The 17,441-nt window shown below is 40.2% G+C and overlaps 1 protein-coding gene across 3 annotated transcripts in view; it reads right to left on the reverse strand.

Annotated features, from left to right (window-relative positions):
- Positions 1-17,441, reverse strand: part of JAML (junction adhesion molecule like) — a 33,642-nt gene that overhangs the window by 13,798 nt on the left and 2,403 nt on the right. For all 3 annotated transcript variants that reach the window (XR_014231673.1, XR_014231674.1, XM_082342816.1), the window contains 3 exons: positions 8,219-9,704; positions 5,158-5,312; positions 3,408-3,633 (listed from right to left, as the gene is read on the reverse strand). Coding sequence is in view for 1 of the 3 variants with exons in the window: in XM_082342816.1 (XP_082198942.1) it covers positions 3,408-3,633; positions 5,158-5,312; positions 8,219-8,261 (424 nt within the window). In the remaining 2 variants the exon portion in view is untranslated. The remainder of the gene's footprint in view (positions 1-3,407; positions 3,634-5,157; positions 5,313-8,218; positions 9,705-17,441) is intronic.

Raw genomic sequence — 17,441 nt, forward strand, 5'->3', positions numbered from 1 at the left:
TTAGATACCCACATCTGCTTAACATAAACAGGAAGTGGAAAGTTATATAACTCTCATTCTTATAAATAACCCACTGGCTCTCCTAGATGAAAAACTGAATCATGGGTAACTCTCTTCAACTTCTTTTATTCTTCTACAAGTTGTCTTAGGACTTGCTTAGGACAATTCTGGCTAGAGTACAGGTCACAAGACTGCTTGCTAATTAGGCCAAGACAACAGACAGTTTTCCTCTTGGCTTTTCTTTCTGTTTTAATCCCTGCCCCCACTTCCCCATCTGCTCCCCCTTCCCCTGCTCCTGGCTTTCCAACACATAGTCTCTGCCTCCTGCTTATTTGTATAAGCAGCTGACCCCATCATATGTTTACTGCTTTAGTCATTTCAAGAAGTCCCTGAAAAAGAAAACAATTAGAAAGATGCTTCTGATTTTTCAATAGTGCTCTATATAAATCGACCACAAAGTCAATTAAGAAAAGAAAGGCAGGATGATATTTAAGGGAGACACAAACCTACGTCTTAACTGGACAGAGTTCCTTCAAAAGAGCATTAAGCAGAGCTCATAAAGGAACACAGTACATCAGCTAACCTCTTCATCCAAATTGTGTCCCTGGAGAATGTTAACTTCCCACCCAGGAGGAAAGACGCACAATGGGAGGAAAGTAAAAGAAAATATTATGAACTCAAAAGTCTATGGAGGGAATTATTTTGGAAGTAATAAAAATTCACTCCAAAGAATACCAGTAGGGAAGGAAACACCCTCTAAATCTATGAGTATATTAAGAATTGAACCCTATTTTTTAAATGCAATAATAAGGACTGAACATTCTGAGTTCCTTCAACACACCAGGCATGTGCTAGACACCTAGGATATCACCTAGTCATTACAATATTTTGAGATATGCACTATTACTCTCCCATTTCACAGAGGAAGGAAGTGAAAGAACCCAGAGCTTCATGGCCAGTAAAAGGCAGAGCCAGCACTCAAACCCAGGCCTGAGTGAAAACAAAGCACACGCTTTCTCACTCCCTTTACTGTTACCACCTCACATTAAGTGGAAGGATGGCTGATTCTAGAGCAAAAGTACAGGAAGTTAATATTATTTTTATTTGTAAGAAAATTGTCTATACCACTGAAATTTTGTTTTCCAAATATTAGGAAGTTTCTCTAAATTAGGATTTAAAGCACTGTTAGGTGTGATTCCAAAACATGGGCTTTTAATTATTTCATTATATTGCCTCCCTTCTAGAATCATAGACCCTTATAAATTGAGAAGAGATTAGAATAGAATAAAAATAATAGAGTAATGAAGTTAGGGATCCAGAAGCCACCTAAAGCTCACATACTATACTACCTACCATGTGTACGAATCCCTTCAATAAGAATATTTTCTCTCCTTGAACAACATATTTTCCAAAATGTTAAACCAAACTCAAAACATTGTTCAAGCAATTCATCTGATATGAAAACTTTAATTCAATTTTGAATCTTAAAAATGAAGATCATCTGACTGAAATTATATGCACAAGTTTGAATAAAAATTACTTTTTGTTGTCTTTATACTTTTCATTAACTATTATATAATATATCTATACAGTATAATTATATAATCTGTGAACACACACATTCAGATGCCTTAAAATCCTTTCACAGAATAAAATGGAAGCAAATTCCTAAGAAAGAAAGAAAGAAAGAAAGAAAGAAAGAAAGAAAGAAAGAAAGAAAGAAAGAAAGAAAGAAAGAAAGAAAAGGAAAGAAAGAAAAAAGAAAATTGTCTATAGTGTTTAAAATAAGAACTATGAATAAAAGAGTTGAAGTAGTAGAAACACAGAAAAATTACAAACTGAAGGGTAAACTTTGTGGAGGAAATCTAGATGAGTTTTCACTTGGAAGGAGATAGCCACCAGGCAAATGGTCAGGAGTTAGAGCTATTCCCACGCTGGCTGGAAAGGAAAAGTAAATACAAGTTGCTCCACTGGCTACTGGGAAATATCTGACTACCCCTAAAATTGCTCTAGCCTGCTCCCATGGACTCAGTTCTTAAAACTGCCTCCTTTGGGCTCCTTCCCTCTGTGTCTCTTCTAAGCAGGAATAGGCACTCATTTTGTAGGACATGCTTGTAGTCCTCAGGCCCAGCATCAGAGAACAAAGTAGAAAGGGGGAACTCAAAGATAATCCTTGTGGGACACAGGCAGTTGGTTCATTTCTTCTTCCTGGAGAGCCATAGATTTAAAATCAAAAGAAAAATGCAATTGAAAAAAAATTGGAAAAATTAGGAGAGAGGCCAGAGGCCACCTTCTACAATTCCTTCTACCATTCCATTTTTTAGAAGTCAGATTCAAGTGAGGGATGCTAATTTAAGAATTTCCTTCATTTGACAAATGTTTACTGAATGCTTACTCTATGCCAGGCATTGTGTCTAGGGCTGGTCATGGGACCAAGAATACAGATCCAGGTGAGCAGGGGAGACACAACTGAACAGGTGTGTTGAATATCACCAGAGAGGAGGACAGGGTGCTCCAAAGGAGCTCATTGAAAGAATGGACCTAAACTAGCTGGCAGGGAGAGGGGCGTCCAGATTCTAGTTCACTCGCTAAACAGCAAGCTCTCCTGAGGCCAAAGACTGTTCCTTCTATCTCACACTTTTAAAGAATGTATCTAATTCTGTGGTTTTCAAACTTTTTAAAGCAGCAGAATTATTTCTTCAAACAAAATCTTATCTGGCAGCCCAATGAATACAACAGGAAAAAGGAAAAGGACTTTGGTTGTAGTGGAGATGGAAGCCTGAGGTCCTGCCCAACTAGATCCTCTATCAATCCCCTGCCCTGTTCTCACCCTTTGTGTGGCCCACCAGGTTCCTTGGACCTTGAGTGTTCTATAGAACATGTTTTTTAAAACCAACAATCTACTGAAGCCATTTATAAATGGGAACATGAGGTCCTAGGAAGTTAGAGAGATCTGCTCATTTCTTTAATATCCCCCAGAACACCTAACATAGTTACCTACAAAATATGGACACAACATCAACGTGGATAACTGATGGGAAGCATCAGGGTATAGTGAAAAAAACATGGACTTTGTTGACAGAGGTAGCAGGGTCCAAGTACTGGGTATGCCATTTAATAAATATATGTCCTTAGGCAAGTCACTTAATCTCTCTAAGCCTCAGTTAACTCATCTGTAAAATGAAAAGGAGAATACAGTACTTCCTTCACAGCATTTTCATGAGGTTGAAACATGTTAAAGTAATAATAAAATAATGATCATCATTATTTTTATTTTATTGAGGACTCACTCCGTGGTAAGTACATAGCACAATGGCTGGCATTTGCTCAACAAAATCAGTTCGCTTCCCTCACTGCACACCAAATCTCTTGCCCCTTCGCCCTTCTCTGAGTAAGCATTTATGTACCTTTGGGTTCCTCTGGTAGTACATGCAGGACCACTGCTTTTTTGAACACCAGGCTCTCCATTTTGAAGCGGATTTCACAGGTATAGTTTCCCTGGTCAGCCTCTTCCACATTTTGCAGCAGGAGAGAACCGTCATGGTGTAAGATGTCCCCCACCAAGCGCACACGATTCTGGAAACGCCCCACAGGCACACTGATGTTGGCATAATAGAAGAGCACGTAATCATCCTGGAGGGCAATACAACGTCAGAGAAAATCTAAAGTCCATGGCACCAGACCCAGGAGTCCGGATTGAAAAGCCCCTGTTCTGTGGAGGCAGCATCGTCATCATCACCACTGTGATCAAAAAGTGCTTGGTACCCAATTCATCATCATCATCATCATCATCACCATCATCATCATCATCATCATCACCATCATCATCATCATCATCATCATCATCAACATCATCATCATCATCACCATCATCATCATCATCATCATCATCATCACCATCACCATCATCATCATCATCATCAACATCATCATCATCATCATCATCATCACCATCATCATGTGCCAGGCAATACGTTAACTTGCACAAGGCTCTGTGGCTCATTTTATACAAAGACAATTGGAGAAACAGGGTCAACACATTTCCATTTCTTACAGTTTAAGGTAAAATGTAACATCCACTCTGAAGATCACTCTGGGGATTCAAACTCACAACTTTTGAAAAGCATCTCCCATCTTCACCCTGTGTTCTGCCATGGCCCCCGCATTCGATGGCATCCAAATGTAATCCCACAGACTGGCTGTTGTGACAATCCCCAGCATGTTGGCTGTTACCGCTGTCCTTTCTGCCCTCCTCCAGGCAGCTTATCATAAGGCATGAGAAGGAGTCCTCAACAGGGAATTGTTTACAGACTGGGAGGGGGAGCCATCGGGAATTCTTATTTTCACTTAGACCATGGGTATTTCCCTCTTATAACAAAAAATAGTAATAAAAATTTGAGTGACAGTAGCATTATGGGGATAACATGCTCTGAGCTACAAAAGCAATATTTCATTTGCAAACATTGGGACTTTATTGTTCACAATATATTACTTAGGACATATTTTGCAAATGATCCTGACACACAAGTATCTCCACAGAATCTCAGATGAGGCTTAATACACTGTTTGCTAATCCAAAGAGCTCCCATGAAAGGCCTTCACTCAGCCATGCTGAATCTGCTAATGCCAACTTTAAGCAGCCATGAAGGAGAAAGAGATGATTCCCCAGCCCATAAATGTGTCAGTGGAGTGCTGAAAGAATCTGCCCCCTCCCCAAAGAAAATATTACTGTGACACCGTTCCTGTGCCTAGGCCGTAACTCTTTTTGTCTAGACCAATGCGTTTTCGCTCTTCCCACCCTCCCACCCACCTATGCTACTCTACAAATGGGAGAAATAGAGGAAAGGAACTAAAGAACTTTATGTGCATGTCTCCCATTAGCTTCTCAAGGCCCTGAAAAGTAAGCATTACCATTATTATAATCACCTTCATCTTCACAGATGGGGAAGTTGAATGTCAGAGAGTTTGAGTAATTTACACAGCTGAGTACAGAGCCAAGAGGCCAGACTAGGAGGAGGCTCAGTTCTGGCAAGCTCCAGAGCCCAAGCTCCTGCAGCCCCATCTCATGGCACTGGATGACCTGATTCTCCCTCTCCCCACATTCTGACACCACTGGTCAGGGGCTTTTAATACACAGCAGTGTTTCCTCCTTCTTACCTTGAAGTGCTCTCCTGATGAGAATATCCAGTCTACCTTGGTCACAAGTTTCTCTTCTGTGCTCTGGAAAATACATCCCAACAGGGCTGAATCACCCACATGGACTGTTAGCTCCACGGAGGAAGCAATCAAGTCATTCAGGCCCAAGGAGTAACCTACAGAAGTCAAAAAGGCAAGAGGAGGCATCATTCAGACAAATACAGTCAACAATAAAAATTAGTATTAATCTCCAAGTATATGCACCTTTCCACCCCCAGATGACCCAACGTGGACAAAGTATTCAGAGGCCCTTCATTCAAACCAGCACGGCATTCCCAAGGGTAAGAGAAATACCCTGTAGTTCCCCCCACGTAGCTCAAGTCAGAGGGGTTCTACAATCTTCATGTTCTATAGATGCTAACTGGTCCTGTGCTCCTAGCCAGTCCCTTCCCCTTTTCTAGAATTCATCCCTGCAATCTCCTTTCTAAAGAAAGAAGAGAGGGAATTCCCTGGTGGTCCAGCGGTTAGGACTCTGCACTTTCACTGTTGAGGGAGCAGGTTCAATCCCTGGTCGGGGAACTAAGATCCTGCAAGCCGTGTGGCGTGGCCAGAAAAACAAAACAAAACAAAAACAAAAACAAAACAAGAAGAAAAAAGATGAGAGACCCTGAAGTCTCTCCTTTCAAGTCATGAATTTAGACACCCATAAACAGGAAATGGGATGTCTCTGGCTCCTAGTTTCCCACCCATTCCCTAACTGAAAAGCCAGTTCACAGGTATTTTTGCTTCCCTCTGCTTTTCTCCTTCTTTAGTTCCTTTACAAAAGCTTATCTCTGAATTTGCTGGCTGACTCTCGCTGTAGTGTAGGTCCTTGTAATTAGGCCAGTACAGAGCACAGCTCTTCCCTTGAATTTCCTTTGTGTTTGCTTTCTCCCCACCTCCCTCCTCCAGCTCTGCCCTCAGCCCTGGCTTTCCAGTCTCTAGGGTTAGCCCATGCAGTACCCCTCCACTATCTGTCCATTGCTCAAGTAATTTCTCTTTTCCCTTAAAGAAAAAACTATTTCTAAAGAGAAAACCATTACATGGATATTTCTGTTTTCACAAGACATGCTCTATGCAAAGAGATAACCATAGCAAGAAAGACACGTTTAGATGCTGGCCAGTTCCTATCAAAGAAGAGCCAAGTGAACGAATTTGGGAATAAACAGAAAATGTGCCAACCTCTCCATCCAAGCTGTTGCCCCGAGTGAAGAGTGTTAACTTCCTGCCCACAGCAGGCAACACGCAGTGGGGAAGACGTGAAAGAAAACATGAACTCTCCACCCTCTGGAGGGAATTATTTTTTGAAAGAAATCAAAAGTACCCGCAAAAGTGACCTGGAATTTTCCTGTAAGGAAGAACTGAGCAACTTTAAGTGTGGTTAAAGGTGTAAGAAGCTTATTTAATGTAATATGAAGAGCACTGTCTGTAGAATTAAATGAGTTTGCTAGAAAGCAAGAGCAGCAACCAAAGCAAAGAGAAACTTATACCTGATGGGTAACCTTTGTACAGAAATGGCTGAAGAAATTGAGACTTTCTACAGAGGAGGAAAACCTCTCCACCAAGAAGTACAATACCCCCTGATGTCACCAGGCCACTCCACATGGGGTTGGATTGTTAAGTCTCTGGATGGAAGGGCAAAAACCTGCAGGTTGCTTAACCCAGGAAATGTCTAAATAGCCTCTGAGATTTTTATAACCCTGATTCCATGGGGAAAAAAATTCTCTAGTACATACCAGTTTCATGTGTGTGTGTCTGTCTGACTGCATGTTTGTGCACATGCTATGTTGCCTGGAATTAGAGCAAAGACAATTCTTTTGTGCACTTTGCTGAGTCAGTGTGTAGGTCACCATGCAAAGTTTAAAAAACTAATAGTAAAGAGAAAAATAGAATAGATAAACAACAAGGTCCTACTGCATATTACAGGGAACTGTAGTCAATATCCTGTGATAAACCATAATGGAATATAAAAAAGAATGTATGTATATGTATAACTGAATCTCTTTGCTGTACAGCAGAAATTAACACAACATTGTAAATCAACCATACTTAACCATACTTTAAAAAGACAAAAAAATAGGGACTTCCCTGGTGGCACAGTGGTTAGGACTCCACGCTCCCAATGCAGGGGGCCCGGGTTCAATCCCTGGTCAGGGAACTAGATCCCACATGCATGCCACAACTAAGAGTTCACATGCCACAACTAAGGAGCCCGCCTGCCGCAACTAAGACCCAGAGCAACCAAATAATTTTTTTAAGTTTTATTTAAAAGAGAAAAAAATAAAAAGCTGTGAGAGCAAAGCATCTAATTAATTTATTCTTCCAACAGAGCTATATCCATGGGATAAAGAGAAGACAAGGGGACAAAAGGATGAAAAAGTTAGAAAGAGATGGAATTAGCAAGAAGAAGCAGCCCTGAGCACTGTAGGAGCAGGAGACTCCAACCTGGTCTGATGAGTCAGCCAGAGCAGGCTTTTTAAAAGTGGAACTTAAGGAGAAACCGGAAGGATAAGGAAGGCTTAGGCAGGCTTGCTAGGGTGAGGTGGGGAGAGAAGGTTCCAGGCAAAAGAAACCATCCAAAATTGGGAAAGAGCTCAGTGCATTTGAGGAACTGCAAGAAGACTAGCGTAGCTAAAGCATGAAAACAATTACAGGGATTCTGGGACTCCCTTTGGTGATTTCATTTCCTAATCTGAGACTAGCTGTGGTTTTAAAGATAACAATTTAAAGTGCAGGAATACCAGCGAGAAACTTTCTTCGTATCCCATAAGAAAGTCCTAAAACACCCAGTCAGGACCCAAAGGCATTCTGTTTCTAATAGCAACAGAGGAATATTCAGCTTTCCAAGAAAGAGTCTCCTACCTGGCTTCTAAAACAGCTGTTGCAGCAAAACGGCTGTTTCAACAAAACTATGAAGTTCCAGGTTGGGGTTTCCATTTTCAACAAAGCAAGGGGAAATGAAAACATATAAAACTGGCTTCTGAACATGCATGAGACTTACAAGAAATCAAATACCCTCCTTGGTCCCTTGGCTTCTACTTACTGAGTAACACTGGCATCAGGATGAGTTTCAGTGTGTAAAACATGCTGCTCTCAATTTTTCAACCTTAAAAGAAAAAAAAAAGTCAGAAAATAGTGTCAAGAGAAGTTCATTAATTTAACAAATCAATGGTGGGTTCTTCTGTGAGTCAGCCTCTGTCTGAGGCACTGGGCTGCAGCATGGAGCAAGGAAGACAAGGTCCCGGCTCATGAGCAGCTTGCACATGGAGGGGAGATGGAGAGGGGAAAAAGCAGCAAATGAAAGAATAAGAAACAGCGGATGCTGGTAACTGCTATGATGAAGCAAAACAGAGTGGTGTTTGGAGAGTCACTTGCGGGCTGCCTCAGACTGGCTATAAGGGAAGATTAGATGAAAGTTGCTTTTAAAGAGAAAAAAAGCAAACAATTCCAGGATAGCCTTGAGATGACACCCCTAGACAATCTACAACCTGAGAGTTTCACATAAACAAAAGATTACAAGATACTCAGCCTGAAATTTTTACCTATCTCTCCAACTAAATTAAAATGACTACCTTTAAATATATAAAGAATGTTCTCGACATGTACGAAAAGAGATACACAAATACAAGGAAATTTTTTAAACTCAGTTAAGGCATTCACCAAGTTCTATGACACAAAGAAGCCACATGAAAGGTCCACAGTGAGATTTTTTTTTTCTATTTTTTTACTTTTTTAGGCAGGATAGCATGGATAGAATGAGAATTGGGTTGTGCATGGGCAAAAGTACTTTTAAAATATCTATATTATCTCTGTGGTACTAATTTCACTGCATCCACCAGCTCCTGGGAAAGAATTCACTGTCTGCACAATGCCCTGTAATTTTCTTAACAAAACAGAAGAACCTTAACTCCAAGGAGTTACAATTCAACAAGCCTTGGGTTCCTACCTACTACTGTGGTTGGTCTCAGTCACGATCCCTGCACCCCTAACATCTTGGAGTAATTCCACCTCAGAATCTGCTAGGAGGAAAGATCTTCTTTGTGTATTAACATCATAGTACACTACCCGGCTCTCCTGGAAGTCCAGCACGTATGGTGGCCGTTTTAATGTATAAAAAATGATTACCTAAGAGACTTTTTTTAAAATAATTTGTCTGTTTGATGTTTGCTGTTTTGTCTTTCTCTCTTTCTTTCTTTCTGGCTGCATTGGGTATTCGTTGCTGGGCACGGGCTTTCTCTAGTTGTGGCGAGCGGGGGCTACTCTTCGTTGCGGTGCGCAGGCTTCTTATTGCGGTGGCTTCTCTTGTTGCGGAGCACGGGCTCTAGGTGTGCAGACTTCAGTAGTTGTGGCACACAGGCTCAGTAGTTGTGGTTTGCAGGCTCTAGAGCCCAGTAAGAGATTTCTTACCTGTATTCTAATCAACAAAATCCTCCATCTGGAAAATCAGGGTCAAACTGTTTAAGGTGGCCTTACCTAAGTCTCACTTATGCAGAAAGTCCATTGACCTTGCTGAACCTCAGTTTCCTCGCCTATAACATGGGGATAACAACAAAAGGATCAAATGTGATAATGCAGATAACAGTGCTTTGAAAAATAGAAAGCATTACCACATAAGATCCTATCTTTATAGCCTAAAAGTCAGATAGGAAACAGAGTTTGTAGCTTTAGAGGAGATTTTGGGTTCTGAGAATCTACCTTTACAAGAATGGCAAATGATGAATCAGAATGAACTGGAAACTTTTTAAGTTTCAGTTCTTGAATTCCATCACGACAATGTAGCTAACAATTACACTGACTCAGATATACCAAAAGTCACATTAAATTTCCCCAAATATGAGTACTTCTAATGAAAATACAAGCTCTCTCTCAGGATAGCCACAACTTTATTCCTGCTGCATGACACATACTTTACCCTACGCATACATGGGTGAGCATGATAAAGGACTTCCTTTATATCATAACTTTAATTCATCATATCTCGGACATCTAAGATCCCTGTTGTGTTCTGGATGAATTCTTCTCCAGGAAGTTGGTTGTGCTCCCTTCACTGCCCAGCAAACAGCTCTCATATATTCCCCAAAGCAGTGCGCCATTTGCATGGAGGAGTAATCATTGATTACAGTGTAGACTTATCTACACTCTCAGGGGCAGGACCATATGCGTCTCATTTATGAGTGTCCCATGCCCGTGTTACAGTATTGGTGAAGTGCCTGGCATATACTGGACAAGTGCTGATAGCTGCCAATACAACCACCAAACTGAAATCAACTTAGACATCATGCAAATGCACCACTCTATTCTAAGAGGAAACCGGTGACCCCAAAAAGACTCTGAATCTAGTCACCAACCTCAAGACACACAGAGCCACACCCAAACCATTTTCAAACAAATTCTAAGAAATGTGCAAAAATCTGATAACTAGAAGATACCCATTTTCAGTCTTAAGTACTCAAGTGCACCACTAGAACTCTGTGTGAATGAATAGAGAAGCAATGATTTAACATAAAAAGCATTAAGTTTTTTAAAAATTCTCTTCCCAGATCAGACATTCCAGTAACTAATTCTTTGATATTTGGGAAACCACTCAGTCTCCCCAGGCCTCATTCTTAACATTAAAGGGTCAGACTTTTTCTCCCTAGTTAATATAGCACCACACTAGAAATCAGTAGTGGATACTCAATAAACTAGAGAAGGTTATATGCCAGGCACTGTCTGAGCACTCTGCACATTAACCAGTTTAATTCTCACAACCCCCTATGAGGTTTTACAAATGCGGAAACTGAGGCATGGTTTGGTGAAGTGACTTGCCTAATAACACAGAGCAAGTGGTGGGCCAGGATTCAAACCCAGGCATTCTGGATCAGAGCCTGTCTCCTTACTAGCCTGTACTGCTCTTCCATGTGTGTGAAAGTAATCAATGTTTTACAGCAAAGCTTCCCTGAACTTCATCTACCAAAACAAGATTAATCTGCTCCCCCTGACTGAATGCTCTTCCCACCCCCTTCCCCTAGTTAACTCCTGTTCATCTTTCAGATCTCAAATTAAACGTAATTTCCTCAGGGAAACCTCTCCTGAACAACCCTTCCCAGGGCAGACCCTAGCCACATGTTTTAATAGTACCATTTCTCTTTCCTTTAGGGCATTTGTCACAACTTCTAATTATCTATTTACTTATGTGCTTGTTTGATTAAAGTCTTGCTCTCCACCCTCACCCCCATGAGGCCAAGAGCTGTGGCTATGGGCCAGTGCATCTCCAACACCAGCGCAGAGTAAGACCCAGAGTGGGAGCCCAGGGACCACTCATCAGATGAATTAATAACACCTAACCAGGCCAAGAACACTAGTCAAATTTCAAGTTTCCTAGTTAGTTGGCAAATATTCAGAAATTCCTACCATATAATACAGATAGATATTACACACATATATATATAGTTCAGAATTTTATTATTCAGATATATAATTCAGAATATATATATATGAATCTCAGTCTCTAAAAATCTAACCAAAGCATTCAGATGCACCTTCAGCACCTTGATAGACTCCAATTGAATCCTCAACTTAGCCTGCTTCCTTTCCCAGATCCTGACTTATTTCTTCACCAGCATGTTCTTGAGATAATTCTGCATAGTAAGTTATCTCACATGTTGGCCAAATGTTTGAACCTGAGCTTATGGCTCTTTCACAATATAACTCTTGGCAAATACCTTCTATCACTCCTGGGGAGTTGTAAGTATCAGGACCCCCTTTCCTATTATTAACAGTGTAGGGGAATTGTTGTCCTTGGCACAATTATAACAGAAAAAAAAATCTTCAGAAAAGAGACTCATGACAATGAGGCTACAACACAGGATGTGGAAATGACCCCCAAATATTACAAGACAAAATAAGGGAGAGGCACTCTCTCTCAGTCAAAGCGTTTGCCCCTAGTGAGAACAAGCAACCACTGAGCACACAGACAACCTCACTGCCCTCCCTCACTCAGGCAGCTGCTCTACCTGCAATGTTAAGTCCCCTCAATTTACACAGCACTGTGTACCTCCAGGCTTTTGGATGTTTTTAGGTATAGAGTCCACATAACCACTCTGAGGCATGAACCTCTTAAAATGCATCCTCGTTTTTCCTTCCAAGACCATTTAATACAGACTGGTAGGTTACATGGCTTCTTATAATACAGTCTCAGTTACATCGGTCAAGCCTGTACTTGAAGGGGACCTTGAGAGTCATTACTCCTGCTCTCTCCTTTAGAATGGGTTCTATCTAAACCATCCTACTTCATCTTTCCTGAGATCAGGGCTATGCAGAGGGTGTGGTAAGTATGGACAACAGCCTAGCTCTCTAGGGAGGTTTAAATTCCTGACTTCTTGAGGTTAAATATTGGCCTGTCTAGGACTGGGAGAAGAGAAACAGTGCAGGAAGAGTTCTGCCATGAGTCCAAGGACAGCTAGTCACAGCTCTACCCAAAGCCACAGGCAACTTAAAAGCTAAAGCCTTGAAGAAGGAGTAGGAACCATTTAAAGATGCGTAGAGCAGGTGATAAACTAAGATGTGATGTGAGAAAACATGGAAGCAGGAGGAAGCACCACAGTTGAGTCTGAGAGTGTTCTGCTGACTAAGGACAAAGCTGATGTGAGTTCATTTTGAGATGTGAATGAAGATCGTAGCGTAAGGTGGTTGCTGAACTCAAGCTGTGTTAACCTGCCTGACTGCCCTGCTTTATTGTTTGTAACTAGAGCCGTGTGGCTGACAGAGTCTTTGTGCTCTGATCGGGTGTCAGGCCTGTGCCTCTGAGGTGAGAGAGCCGAGTTCAGGACATTGGTCCACCAGAGACCTCCCGGCTCCACGTAATATCAAACGGCGAAAGCTCTCCCAGAGATCTCCATCTCAACTCTAAGACCCAGCTCCACTCAACGACCAGCAAGTTATAGTCCTGGACACCCTATGCCAAACAACTAGCAAGACAGGAACACAACCCCACCCATTATCAGAGAGGCTGCCTAAAATCATAATAAGGTCACAGACACCCCAAAAGACACCACCGGATGCAGTCTTGCCCACCAGAAAGACAAGATCCTGCCTCATCCACCAGAACACAGGCACCAGTCCCCTCCACCAGGAGGCCTACACAACCCACTGAACCAACCTTACCCACTGGGGGAAGACAACAAAAACAACGGGAACTACGAACCTGCAGCCTGGGAAAAGGAGACCCCAAACACAGTAAGCTAAGCAAAATGAGAAGACAGAGGAACACACAGCAGATGAAGGAGCAAGGTAAAAACCCACCAGACCAAACAAATGAAGAGGAAAGAGGCAGTCTACCTGAAAAAGAATTCAGAGTAATGATAATAAAGATGATCCAAAATCTTGGAAATAGGATGGAGAAAATATAAGAAACAGTTAACAAGGACCTAGAAGAACTAAAGAGCAAACAAACAATGATGAACAACACAAGAAATGAAATTAAAAATTTTCTAGAAGGAATCAATAGCAGAATAACTGAGGCAGAAGAACGGATAAGTGACCTGGAAGATAAAATAGTGGAAATAACTACTGCAGAGCAGAATAAAGAAAAAAGAATGAAAAGAATTGAGGACAGTTTCAGAGACCTCTGGGACAACATTAAATGCACCAACATTCAAATTATAGGAGTCCCAGAAGAAGAAGAGAAAAAGAAAGGGACTGAGAAAATATTTGAAGAGATTATAGTTGAAAACTTCCCTAATATGGGAAAGGAAATAGTCAACCAAGTCCAGGAAGTGCAGAGAGTCCTATACAGGATAAATCCAAGGAGAAACATGACAAGACACATATTAATCAAACTATCAAAAATTAAATACAAAGAAAAAATATTAAAAGCAGCAAGGGAAAAACAACAAATAACAAACAAGGGAATCCCCATAAGGTTAACAGCTGATCTTTCAGCAGAAACTCTGCAAGCCAGAAGGGAGTGGCAGGACATATTTAAAGTGATAAAAGGGAAAAACCTACACCCAAGAGTACTCTAACCAGCAAGGATCTCATTCAGATTCGATGGAGAAATTAAAATCTTTACAGACAAGCAAAAGCTAAGAGAATTCAGCACCACCAAACCAGCTCCACAACAAATGCTAAAGGAACTACTCTAGGCAGGAAACACAAGATAAGGAAAAGACCTACAATAACAAACCCAAAACAATTAAGAAAATGGTAATAGGAACATACATATCGATAATTACCTTAAATGTAAATGGATTAAATGCTCCAACCAAAAGACATAGACTGGCTGAATGGATACAAAAACAAGACCCGTATATATGCTGTCTACAAGAAACCCACTTCAGACCTAGGGACACATACAGACTGAAAGTGAGGGGATGGAAAAAGATATTCCATGCAAATGGAAGTCAAAAGAAAGCTGGAGTAGCAATTCTCATATGAGACAAAATAGTCTTTAAAATAAAGACTATTACAAGGGACAAAGAAGGACACTACATAATGATCAAGGGATCAATCCAAGAAGAAGATATAACAATTATAAATATTTATGCACCTAACATAGGAGCACCTCAATACTTAAGGCAAATGCTAACAGCCATAAAAGGGGAAATTGACAGTAACACAATCATAGGAGGGGACTTTAACACCCCACTTTCACCAATGGACAGATCATCCAAAATGAAAATAAATAAGGAAACACAAGCTTTAAATGATACATTAAACAAGATGGACTTAATTGATATTTATAGGCCATTCCATCCAAAAACAACAGAATACACTTTCTTCTCAAGTGCTCATGGAACATTCTCCAGGATAGATCATATCTTGGGTCACAAATCAAGCCTTGGTAAATTTAAGAAAATTGAAATTGTATCAAGTATCTTTTCTGACCACAATGTTATGAGACTAGATATCAATTACAGGAAAAAATCTGTAAAAAATACAAACGCATGGAGGCTAAGCAATACACTACTAAATAACCAAGAGATCACTGAAGAAATCAAAGGGGAAATCAAAAAATACCTAGAAACAAATGACAATGAAAACACAATAACCCAAAACCTTTGGGATGCAGTAAAAGCAGTTCTAAGAGGAAAGTTTATAGCAATACAATCCTACCTCAAGAAACAAGAAACATCTCAAATAAACAACCTAGACTTACACCTAAAGCAATTAGAGAAAGAACAAAAAAACCCAAAGTTAGCAGAAGGAAAGAAATCATAAAGATCAGATCAGAAATAAATGAAAAAGAAATGAAGGAAACAATAGCTAAGATCAATAAAACTAAAAGCTGGTTCTTTGAGAAGGTAAACAAAATTGATAAACACTAGCCAGATTCATCAAGAAAAAAAGGAAGAAGACTCAAATCAATAGAATTAGAAATGAAAAAGGAGAACTAACAACTGACACTGCAGAAATACAAAGGATCATGAGAGATTACTACAAGCAACTATATGCCAATAAAATCGACAACCTGGAAGAAATGGACAAATTCGTAGAGAGGCACAACCTCCTGAGACTGAACCAGGAAGAAATAGAAAATATAAACAGACCAATCACAAGTAATGAAATTGAAACTTTGATTAAATATCTTCCAACAAACTAAAGCCCAGGACCAGATGGCTTCACAGGCGAATTCTATCAAACATTTAGAGAAGAGCTAACACCTATCCTTCTCAAACTCTTCCAAAATATAGCAGAAGGAGGAACACTCCCAAACTCATTCTACAAGGCCACCATCACCCTGATACCAAAGCCAGACAAAGACATCACAAAGAAAGAAAACTACAGGCCAATATCACTGATGAACATAGATGCAAAAATCCTCAACAAAATACTAGCAAACAGAATCCAACAGTACATTAAAAGGATCATACACCATGATCAAGTGGGGTTTATCCCAGGAATGCAAGGATTCTTCAATATACGCAAATCAATCATGTGATAAGCCATATTAACAAACTGAAGGAGAAAAACCATATAATCATCTCAATAGATGCAGAAAAAGCTTTTGACAAAATTCAACACCCATTTATGATAAAAACCTGCCAGAAAGTAGGCATAGAGGTAACTTATCTCAACATAATAAAGGCCATATATGACAAACCCACAGCCAACATCGTTCTCAATGGTGAAAAACTGAAACCATTTCCTCTAAGATCAGGAACAAGACAAGGATGTCCACTCTCACCACTATTATTCAACATAGTTTTGGAAGTTTTAGCCACAGCAATCAGAGAAGTAAAAGAAATAAAAGGAATCCAAATCAGAAAAGAAGAAGTAAACCTGCCACTGTTTGCAGATGACATGATACTATACATAGAGAATCCTAAAGATGCCACCAGAAAACTACTAGAGCTAATCAATGAATTTGGTAAAGTAGCAGGATACAAAATTAATGCACAGAAATCTCTTGCATCCCTATACACTAATGACGAAAAATCTGAAAGAGAAATTAAGGAAACAATCCCATTCGCCACTGCAACAAAAAGAATAAAATACCTAGGAATAAACCTACCTAAGGAGACAAAACACCTGTATGCAGAAAACTATAAGACACTGCTGAAAGAAATTAAAGATGATACCAACAGATGGAGAGATATACCACGCTCTTGGATTGGAAGAATCAACATTGTGAAAACGACTGTACTACCCAAAGCAATCTACAGATTCAGTGCAATCCCTATCAAACTACCACTGGCTTTTTTCACAGAACTAGAACAAAAAATTTCACAATTTGTATGGAAACACAAAAGACCCCGAATAGCTAAAGCAATCTTGAGAAAGAAAACCGGAGCTGGAGGAATCAGGCTCCCAGACTTCAGACTATACTACAAAGCTACAGTAATCAAGACAGTATGGTACTGGCACAAAAACAGAAATATAGATCAATGGAACAGGATAGAAAGCCCAGAGATAAACCCACGCACATATGGTCACCTTATTTTTGATAAAGGAGGCAAGAATATACAATGGAGAAAAGACAGCCTCTTCAATAAGTGGTGCTGGGAAAACTGGAAAGGTACTGGTAAAAGAATGAAATTAGAACACTCCCTAACACCATACACAAAAATAAACTCAAAATGGACTAAAGACCTAAATGTAAGACCAGACACTATAAAACTCTTAGAGGAAAACATAGGCAGAACACTCTATGACATAAATCACAGCAAGATCCTTTTTGATCTACCTACTAGAGAATGGAAATAAAAACAAAAATAAACAAATGGGACCTGATGAAACTTAAAAGCTTTTTCACAGCAAAACCATAAACAAGACAAAAAGACAAC

This window comes from Balaenoptera borealis (genome assembly GCF_965194805.1).
Source record: "Balaenoptera borealis genome assembly, chromosome: 11".
Lineage (NCBI taxonomy): Eukaryota > Metazoa > Chordata > Mammalia > Artiodactyla > Balaenopteridae > Balaenoptera > Balaenoptera borealis.